General features: G+C 50.3%; 1 protein-coding gene across 1 annotated transcript; it reads left to right on the top strand.

The window, feature by feature from the left end:
• Positions 1-1,260: 1,260 nt before the first annotated feature.
• On the top strand, positions 1,261-8,736 carry LOC135811866 (RNA binding protein fox-1 homolog 3-like). Its single transcript, XM_065325104.1, has 9 exons — positions 1,261-1,573; positions 2,851-3,162; positions 3,440-3,677; positions 4,070-4,142; positions 5,717-5,914; positions 6,568-6,589; positions 7,845-7,876; positions 8,189-8,222; positions 8,476-8,736. The coding sequence occupies exons 1-9, from the start codon at positions 1,433-1,435 to the stop codon at positions 8,596-8,598; spliced, it is 1,173 nt and encodes a 390-aa protein (XP_065181176.1). The 5' UTR covers positions 1,261-1,432; the 3' UTR covers positions 8,599-8,736.
• Positions 8,737-10,788: the final 2,052 nt, after the last annotated feature.

Genomic DNA, 10,788 nt, shown 5'->3' with positions numbered 1-10,788 from the left:
TATGCATAATTTCCTGGAAGTTTGACAATGTGCAGACTTTCTTCCATTTTTGTCCCAAACAAAGAGCATTATATCCCTTCCTGAAGCATTATAATCAGTATTATAAGGCAATTTTTGGAGCATTAAGGTTAGCATTATACGAACATTTTCGGAGCATTATCCGCTGGACCCTAGCGATGGGCGTCAAATGGTGTGTGTGCGTGTGTGTGTATGTGTGTGCGTGTGTGTGTGCGTGTGTGTGTGCGTGTGTGTGTGTGTGTGTGTGTGTCAATTCTTCAGCCTTGCAAGCTGTTGAATGGTGCAATCCTAGCACAAGTTGCTATGGCTTCTGCTGTAGCATCGCTATCATCAATGGGCGTCAAATGGTCATGGTCAATGGTGTGTGTGTGTGTGTGTGTGTGTGTGTGTGTGTGTGTGTGTGTGTGTGTGTGTGTGTCCGTTCCGTAATGGGTATCAGCCAGCGGAATGTCTGGGATGAACGACTGACCAGGGTTGATGTTCTGGAGCGGTGGAATCCGCGTCAGCCCCGTGACATCCCCAGCCTGCTGACATCGCGCCGCATGGAGTGGCTTGGGCATGTTGTGCGAATGCATGAAGAGCGTGGCCCGCGTCAGCTACTGTTTGGCACCCTACATCCTGTGCGGCCCGAAGAAAAGGTGGCACGATGCTGCACGGAATGATCTGGCAGTGTTGGGCATCGACGAATGGTACGACTTGGCCGAGGATACACGGGAATGGTGGGCCGCTTACAATGGTCTGCCCCCGCCCGAACCCGTCTGTGGGCCCCCTGCGGATACCTTGTGCCGAGTGTGGTCGTCTCTTCTCCAGGAGTGGTTCGCCTCGTCATAAATGCCTCGGTGAGCGCCGCAAACCTGTATCGGAACAGACAGGTAGCCGACAATGTTCTTCCTGCAAGCGCTGGTTCCGCAATGCCGGAGGTTTGGCGGTCCATAAGTGCCCAATCTCCCAGACGCTCCCCGCGGTATCGTCTCAGGCTCCGTGCCGGGCAGCGGTGTCTACCAGCATCATGACCATTGCTGCTCAGACGACTCCTCCGCCGCCGCCTCCGCTTTCCGATGCATCGATGATCATCAGCCCGATGCATGTCGATGACCAAGAACATCATTCTACCGCGCACACGGCACGTGGCACGTGCACATCCGTGGTACGCGGTAAGTGGCCGCGCCGTACAGTGCGCTTGCATTTTTGGCTTTTTTGTAAAAAAAAAAAAGAAAGAAAAAGAAAGTGCGACTCAAAACTCGAGTTGCATTTTTCAGAGGGGTCGGGAGGACTTCTTTGAGGTTCGAAAGACCAATTATCTAGCCTTCCAGCTGATGTTGGCTGTTGAGAAAGAATGTTCCTGTTCAGATAATTTTAGCAACTTGCTTAGCTCCGTAAATCAACAGAAAAGGAAGATTTATTTTTTAAAAAGATGGAAGAACAGCAACAACAGGAGATGAGTGGTGGAGATTCGAGTATTGTTATACCTGGCCTGGGAAGCGACATTGTGCCTTCCTCTGCGCACGCAGGGGTTAGCAGCAGTGGCAACATTACATCACAGAGCGCGACCGAGGTGAGTGTCCTGTCTTTGCCTCGCTCACACGTACACTCATGTTCTCTCCTAGATCCGGCTCGGATCAGAGCTTTGATCGCAATCGTGTTTGTTTGAATTGTGCCATGATTGAATGTTTTCAAAGAAATTTTGCGTACGTGGGTGCGCTCGGTGCAGATGAGTTCAATTATTGTTTCATTGATTCACTAAGTGTAGGTTTGTCTGGGGCGAGGAAAGTCTTGTGAGCCTTGTGAGTTTATTCGTTCACGAAGCGTATCACCTGCATCAACAGAAACTAGTACTAGGTTATTTCCACGCATCGCAGACGTCGAAACTCAATATCTATTCAATATCTATGTGCACACGTGGAGCAAACCCGGCCATCTCCGAGCCCTCGGTGCATTACAGCAACTGGCGCGTGTTCCAGATTGAAGCTGAATTCCACCGCGTAGCTTCGGTGTTGCTAGACTCTCCAGGAAAGTCTCCGAAATTTCCAATGTACGAGTACGTGCATTGCATGGTTACCAGAGCAAGATTCCCAAGTGCGAAGTTGGATTGCAGTAGATCTCTGATAGGACCCCCACCCACCCACCCACACACACTCCCCATTGATTATTCCCAACGCTATTCAAATTATGTTACATATTAGTAGCGTCTGGCGTGGCCAGTATTCACGGCGCTTTATTTTACATGTGTGTGTGTGTGTGTGCGTGTGTGTGTGTGTGTGTGTGTGTGCGTCTGTGTGTGTGTGTGTGTGCGTGTGTGTGTGTGTGTGTGGCGGTGTTCGCATGTAACACAACTGATCACAAATATACTTGAACTGTGTTGCGTAAGGGGTCAACCGCATCTTGTGTGAAGTAACATGACACTGGCTCGGTTTTGTATTATATCACTGCTTGATGATGGGATGATTAAACTCTAAATTGCGGCTATGGCCTTGTCATCCAGCGTGTGCGAACTGGAGCAATCTCCTTTCTCTCTCTCTCTCTCTCTCTCTCTCTCTCTCTCTCTCTCTCTCTCTCTCTCTCTCTCTCTCTCTCTCTCTCTCTCTCTCTCTCTCTCTCTCTCTCTCTCGCTCTGTCTCCCTCTGTCTCCCTCTCTCTCTCTCTCTCTCTCTCTCTCTCTCTCTCTCTCTCTCTCTCTCTCTCTCTCTCTCTCTCTCTCTCTCTCTTTATGTGGGTGTGTGTGGGTTTCTTTGCTGCTGCTGTCACCACTGCTGTTGTGGGCCCCTTGTCATTTATTCTACTGTTTTCTATAACTGTACATACATGTACTTGATGTTGACTAATCCCCTACAGCCCATGTCGGCAGTGGGTGATGCAGCCAATGCCATGCAGCAGCCAGCGGCTGCGGACATGTACGCTGCTGCATCTGACAGTGCCACTGCGGCGACGGCATCAGTAGCACCGACGATACCCGGATCGAACGCATCTTCCTTAGCCGCTGTCGCCGATCAAGGCAGCTCTGCTTCGCACTCCATGCCGAACACAGGTACTGGATCTCAAGCTGCTTCCGATCAGGCCGCTGAGGACGACGGTCAACCACGCCGTCTTCATGTTTCCAACATTCCCTTCCGCTTCCGAGAGCCGGACCTGAACGCCGTCTTTTCGGTGAGTTTCCGATCGTGTTCATTTGTGTGTGCGTGTGTATATTTGCAAATGTGTATCAAAAGCTCTCTCTCTCTCTCTCTCTCTCTCTCTCTCTCTCTCTCTCTCTCTCTCTCTCTCTCTCTCTCTCTCTCTCTCTCTCTCTCTCTCTCTGTGCCATGTGTGTGTATCTTTGGCTATCTCTTTCTCCATTAGGTAGCGTGGGCACAATGTCTAGTACATCCACATGTGAATGTTGATGAGAATTGCCACTCAATCCTTGCCTTGTACTCCCCTGCAGCCTCACGGCGAAGTCGTAGAAGTGGAGATCATCTACAACGAACGCGGCTCCAAGGGATTCGGTTTCGTGACGTTTCGCCACCCGGCTGACGCCCAGCGAGCGAAGGACGCTCTCAACCGCACAACGGTGGGCAATCGAAGTATCGAGGTCAACAACGCAACACCACGACATGCGGGCTCAGGCGGGCAAGGTGGCTCGGGTATGAGCGGTGGTGGAATGGGCCGTGGAGGCGGTGCAGGTGAGGATCAGTTGAGTAACTTAAATTGAAGCACTTGTTATGTTAGTACGATGGCACTTGGACTTTGGACAGATGCTGGGCGATTATGTGCTGCATCCTCGTGTCTTTGTGGGAATGTGTGTGTGTGCCCCTTCTCCCTCCCCCATCGCTCCCGCTTCTTGGACCTTCACGTAGCATTGGTCCCCAGTCTGTACATGTATTCGTGTCTCCATGTCGGTGTGCTTGTCTGTGTGTGTGTGTGTCGGTGTGTGTGTGCTTGTGTGTGTGTGTCGGTGTGTGTGTGTGTGTCGGTGTGTGTGTGTGCTTGTGTATGTGTGTGTCTGTGTGTGTGCGTGTCTGTCTGTCTGTCTGTCGGTGTGATGTGCCGTTGCTGTCGGTATCTACGTATGCAGCATGGAGAGGTGGTGGTGCCTCATCCAGAGGGGGCTTTGGAGGTGGCTATGGAGGCGCTGGTAGTCAGCGAGGGTGAGTACTACTGAGTACCACTGCTGCCGTGCATGCTCCTCTTGCTGTGGGCACGTAAGGGGTTGAGGATAGAGTTGCTTGAGTCAAGAAGTGACAGGGCTCCTAGGCATTTCAAGCCTGTGTTTAGCGAGTCGACCACCCCGTTGTGCAGGGAACCCAGTCTAAATTCTGTACACAGATCCGTACACAGATCCGATTTAAATATGTATCAGTATGCGGACAGCCTGAGTGAGAGATGTGGGCGTGAGTTGACCAGTTTCTAAAAGGCTACACTTATAGGTGATCTCTTTCTTCAATACTTGATCAACGCCACTTTTCACTGACTGAAATCCGAACATGGCTGCAAGCATACAGTACTGCCGGGCGCCGAAGAACTGGGGGTCAGGGTTCTAGCCTAGCCCGTTCTCATTTTTAGCGAACACAGCAGCTTCGTTCTTATTCAATGGTACTGTACAGTCTTACATGTACATTTATGCAGAGTTATGCGTCTGAGTGTATATTATAGTGTGCATTACCGTTTCCGTTCTTATCTGGGGAAAAAATCCAGCCTAGACCGTTCTTATTAGGGCCCACAATTATTTCACGAAATGCACTGCATACGCGAGCCCAGGTACTTATCTGGTCGTAACTTTGGTGTCCTTTGGCCGATTTTGGTGATCTTGGGCTTTCTGGAAAGCGCCAGAGGAACACAGCGATAGCCAGCAATACATCACTCGATCCACAGAACCAGCGCCGCAGCGCGATACAGCGCTCCAAAGCCAGCATTGCGAGCGCCCAACTCAAATTCTCTGCCATTTCAACAAATTGCATCGCAGATCGCTCAATTTTTTTACTGGAGAGCTGAGAAACATGCCTTTGCGATGACGTGAACTATCTGTAGCTGCGTGGGCCGCGAGTCAGGGAAAACCCCTAAAACGAGTTCAAAATGCACGCGCTCGAGTTGACTCTGCTGAGCGAATTTTGTTCGAGTCTCGTATCTCCGCTCTCCGAACTCGGATCCCTTTCGGGTTTTTTCGAGCCGATAGCTGAGACAATTCTAATGTCGATAGCCCTTTCGATTGTCCGATTTGGTCAAGGAACGGCTGAGTTATGCCAGGTTGCGCTTTGAAAAGTATGCACTGTACACTGGTACGGATATATCCGTACTATGGGCCTCAAAGGGTTAAAAAATGGTGAAATTCTAGCCTGGTCGTTCTTCGGCGCCCGACAGTACTGTAATGCAATTACACGACTTAAAGTATTCGTATGTGAAGTGAGGACTAGTATGGGTCGTCGCAAAGGTGTTTTGCTGTCCCTGAAACGAACACCGTTCATTTCGTACTCGGACCGCCTCCCTCTGAAACGAACGCAGCGTGCTATGCTGGACGACAGGCATACCACGGTACAGTACCGGTCGACTTGCGATATTGGCTTCCCCCCCCCCCCCCCCCTGAATGATGCTCATTTCAGGGACGGCCCCTTGTGGTTTTCAGCTTGATTTTGTAGCAGATGTGTGCGAGGGAAATCTGATTGGGTTGATTAGGTGCAGATGTATGTGTGCTCACCACTATTGCTGTTCTGCTGGCTGCACACAGGCGCTATCAAGGTGGCCCGTCGTACAACTATTACGGCGGTGGTGGTGCTGGTGGCGGTGCCGGAGGCGGCACGGCTGCTTACAACGCTCCGTACGGACAGCCGGCGACGACCTACGGCGCAGCACCGCCGTACGACAACCGCTACCAGGCAGACCCGTACAGCGGTGCTGCCGGCGGCGCTGCCCCCGGATACTCGAAGTGAGTGGGCACGGTCACGTCGGAGTAATGTAATCTTGTAAGAGGGGGGGGTCTCGGTACCCGGCATTCCCATACAGTGGTGCCGCCGGCGCTGCCCCCCCCCCCCCCCCGGATATTCAAAGTGAGAGTGTGGGCACAATCACTGACGCTGGAGTAATAGAGAGGTTCCGGAGTACGACTTTTCGTGCCGCGTATAGGCGCTTCGGATTTTTGTACGTCGTTTTCGAGCAATGAAATGTTCCGGAGTATGGAAATTATGTGTTTGGCACGGAAAATTGTTCCCCGGAACCTCTCTAATGTGACCATGTAGGGTGTGTGTGTGTTTGTATGTTTGTGTGTGTGTGTGTGTGCGTGTATGTGTGCACTGTAAGTCCAGGTTGGTTGTGCTCCCCTCGTGCCATTCCCTCCTCCATGTGCTTCAATGAGTGCTGGAAATGCCCTGTTTGTATTTGTCTGGTCGTCTTGCCCCTCTCTCTCTCTCTCTCTCTCTCTCTCTCTCTGTCTGTCTGCCTCTCCCTCTCCATTCCCTTTTGTAGCAAGACCTGCCAAGATATCATGATTTCTTTCTCAAGCTGACCGTGTTGTCTCGTTGTTTCCTGTACTGATCGTTTGTTCTTGTCGTTGTTGTGTTGCATTTCTTGCCTCTATCTCAGCTATGATCAATACTACCAAGGGGTGAGTTCTACATTGCGTGCTTGATATCCTTGGGATCCTCAACCGTAACGGCTGTGTCATTATCACATAGCCGGGAGGGGGGGGGGGGGTCAAACTTTACAGTGTTCACTCCATGCCCTCCTCGTCGGCCTCGTGGAAGTTGCAAACATTTTAACACATCATGAACATTCAGCAGTTTTAAAGCACTGTGTACCACCAATGTCACATGACTGAGGTCTTCCCTTCTACGCAGGGCATCAGTAGCACAGGGGTAATGTGATTACAATCATGTAGATCATCATTCGAGCTGTTTTGTACGGATTGGCATCACACGCACGACAGTCCATTCATAAAAATAAAAAAAGATGGGCCCTGGCTCTGGCGAGCTCCCGTTTTTGGCGATTTTATCGTACATGGTGCAGTGCCTCGAAATTTGAAACTTGAGATGGGGTCCAAGAAAGGTGCCTCAACTGTGGTTCGAACCGTACAATGCACTGTTGCAAATAGAGTGAAACGGCCTGGATTTTCTCATTTCAATGCTTTTAGAGCAAAACCTTGCTGGAATCCTATTCTTGTTACGGTTTGCTTTTTAGAGAAACAGACTGCAGAAACTTAGGCTGCGTTCGTTTTTAGCTACCTGGTAGAGTAGAGTAGAGTCGTTCTACCGATAGAGGTAGAAGGTAGAGGTAAGTTCACGGACGCTGTCCTACTGGATTTAGTCGTTTCCACGATATGTACGTGAAATGTTTTCTTCTCTATGAAGCTGTGTACATCTCCTTAATCTTGCCCGAAATCCCGTACCTCTACCAGTTTATATCTGGCAGAGCCGGTAGAGAAAGGTAGCATCTACTGTTTTGAGTAGAAAGAAAGAAACGCATCCACCGAAAGAAGTAGTTTCTACCCGAACCTGTAGATCAAAAACGAATGCCCCGATAATTTGAAAGAGCATTCCATAGGGGATTGCCAAAAAAATCTAAAAAAGCTTAAAGTTTGACCCATTTATGGCCAAAAGCTAGAATGGACTGTAGTTTGCCACTCTGTACAAAGCATATACGATGATGTCATTCATTACATACAAAGCATAATAATATTATTATGCTAAGATGTCTTTTCCCTAGCCTCTATGACTATAGTCTATTTGGACGGTTTCTTATCATGCTGTTTGTGCAGTTTCGGCAATTTGTAAATAATTATTTCTTCTCTCGTGTGTGTGTGTGTGCACGTGCGTGTGTCTGTGTCTTTGTGTGTTGTGCATATTGGTTGTTTGGCGGCACAGAACACGTACGCCCCTCCAGCGACTACATACGGGTAAGTTCCCGTTGGTTACTATTATCTATCACCCGAGTATTACACGAAGTATGAAAGCTCATGAGCGGGAAGTTGCTGTCTTTCTTTTGCTAAACCTTTCCGGGTTAGTCCCAGTCCAGCTCGGTTGCTGTTATCAGTTGTGACCCTGCCTAGTCGTTCGTTTAGACAAAAAAAAAACCAGTTTGCGTCTCTCAGCCTCACCTGACTAAATTATAATAGGCGAGTCCCAAAAATGGAAGCTTGTGATTGTGCAGTAAATGCTGTGTTTACGTTACTTCGTGTTTGCATTTGTGTGTTGTTCATGTTCTCCAGACCTGGCTACAACTATCATCAATCGTATGGCCAGGTGAGTCCCTTGCCTTGTGTTTTCTGACTTCTCTCTCTCTATCTGCCTCTCTCTCTATCTATCTATCTATCTGCCTCTATCTGCCTCTCTCTCTCTCTCTCTACTCTACTCTACTCTACTCTACTCTACTCTACTTCGGCTGCTGTGGCCATGCTTGTAGTAGCTGTTGTTTGCAAACTTTCTTCCGCTCCCTTGCTCTTGCTCACTCGTTCCCTGTACTTTCCTGTGCGTGGCTGTGTCTGTGTGTGCATAGAACCAAGCATCTTATCGCGGTGGTGGCAATGGTGCAGGTGCAGCCCAGGGCATCGGTGGCGGCGCTGGCGGTGGTGCTGCAGCTGGAGCACCTGCTGGTGCCTATCGCTATCAGCCGTACTAATATGGATAAGGGACGCGCTGTACCACCACCACCACTAGCAGCAGGAGGAGGGGGCGTGCGCTCGCTTCACTCTGGTGTGGCGTGTGTGTGTTGTCACCTACCAAGTACCAAGCCTGTCTCGTGTTTCCTCGCGGCCAGTGACGTGCGCGTGAGCTAGCATTGTTTGTCGGCGCTTCTCGTTGCGCCACTCCGCACAGTGCTCTCCGCCACGCCACGCTCTCACTATGTGTTTTCTACAAGCCCTGGTCACTCTGTGTATAATGACCAGGGCTTCAGTCCGTGCCTTGATGACTTTAACGTGCCCGTATACCATACAGCGGTGATTGCCTCTCGGCAAGACAACCTAGATACCGTCGTCGTCGATGCTTCTTGAACTTGTACATGCTCAGCCGGCAGACATGCGTAGGCGCCGATGTGTACGTGTGTTTGTGTACGTATGTGTGCGTGTGAATGTTTAATTGTTCGAGCTAAGGTTGTATACGCCGGTGGTGGTGGTGTTATGGTGTTTGCGGTCAGCCTTGGCATGCGCTCGTTTGTGTTTGCTCTCTTGTTGCCAGTCGAGTTGCCGTTTGGTGTCCCAGCTGCCACTCACATTCCGTGCCATGCGTCTGTCCTGGGTGAATTCTGGGCCTCTACATATATGGAGGCCAGCGATTGGCCGCGTCCATGCGAGTGTCACGCTGACTACGCTGTTCGAGAGGACCCCGTTTTGCCGTGTTGTAGCACCAGCTTGAATGTCGAGTAGCCAGCTGTTGTCTAGTTCACACCCGACTGTCTGACCGACTGACCGGCGCGGGCTTATGGTGGACTCACTGTGAAGCGTGAACACACCACTGCGGCTCGCGTCGCTTGTTCCTCTCTCTCTCTCTCTCTCTCTCTCTCTCTCTCTCTCTCTCTCTCTCTCTCTCTCTCTCTCTCTATTTTGCACCGTACTGGTTCTTGTCTTTTTCTGTACGTCTCCTTGCTGTTTGCCCTTATTCCCTCACCGGCTATCTTGTGCAATGCTCAGGCAATCATACTGCTTCACTGGATCCATGTCTGCACTGCTTTACATAGTTTATATTTTGCCGTCCCCTGTCCCCCCCCCCCCCCCCCCAAGGTCGCTGTTTCTGCCACAAAAAATTGCTGCATTTTCTCGTCTGTTCGAATTCGGTGGCTTGTGTGGTGTGTGCTCGGCTATTTTATTTTTTGTTTTTGTTTGATTTTTGTCCTAACATTTCTAACCCGAGCCTGCATGCCCTCTGGTATGATGTTGGTCGTGTTGCGCGCGCGCGTGTGTGTGTGTGTTCATGCCACGGCCATTGCCACGGGCAATGTTTCACTCGGTCATTTGCCCGCGCGTACTCGACGAAGGCATGCCAGTAGGTCTTGGTGTGAAGCGGGGAATAGTTCGATACCTGTTATTGTATATTATATAGAAGCCTTGCTTGATACGTTTAGCATGTATTCGTAGTCGACAGCATGTTGGAAGGCGGAGGACGCATGCGCGCAGTGCTCCTGACGACAACCATAAACTGCGGGACTCTGCCGACCGGTGTATTGTTGTAACAGTGAGGAGCACTGTGTGCGCTTGTAACATGCTGTCGTCGACTTCGAAAACAAACTTCAGAAGTATTTACCTTTTATTGTACTACTCCCTGGTGTGAAGCAAGGACCAGCATTGCAGAGTCATGTCGATCCTGGCTGTAATGCCTATTAATTTTCGTGTTTGCCAGGGAGCCCTACACATGACTTTATTATGTGTAGGGAAAACTAGGGATCCCTGGTGTTCGCTGGTTGCGGCAGCCCTGGCCACCATGTTTCACGGCCACTGCTACAGACATGTAATCCGTAGTCAGGGCCTCAGGGGACTGTAAGTGTAACACCACCACTACATGTACCTGATCTACAAACCAACATTTTTACTTTTACTTTTAGCCATACCCAACCCGGTACCCAGCTTTGCTCGGTAGATCAGCCTATTGCATACACACAACATGTACTGGCTAGCCAAACGACTACACAATCTAGTCATCATGCTGGTCACTGCATCATCACTGTGACTGCATGCCATGCATGGTGCTTGTCACCTGGTCACAAGATCGGGAAAATCCCCATTGCGTCATGGAGCCGTTCGGATCCACCGTGCTACGCGCATACGCATCGCTAGCATGCATAGCGTGCCTTGGCTCAAAAAGGACAGGTGACAAA

This window comes from Sycon ciliatum, chromosome 3 (genome assembly GCF_964019385.1).
Source record: "Sycon ciliatum chromosome 3, ocSycCili1.1, whole genome shotgun sequence".
Lineage (NCBI taxonomy): Eukaryota > Metazoa > Porifera > Calcarea > Leucosolenida > Sycettidae > Sycon > Sycon ciliatum.
This window is presented reverse-complemented; position numbering and strand designations above follow the sequence as displayed.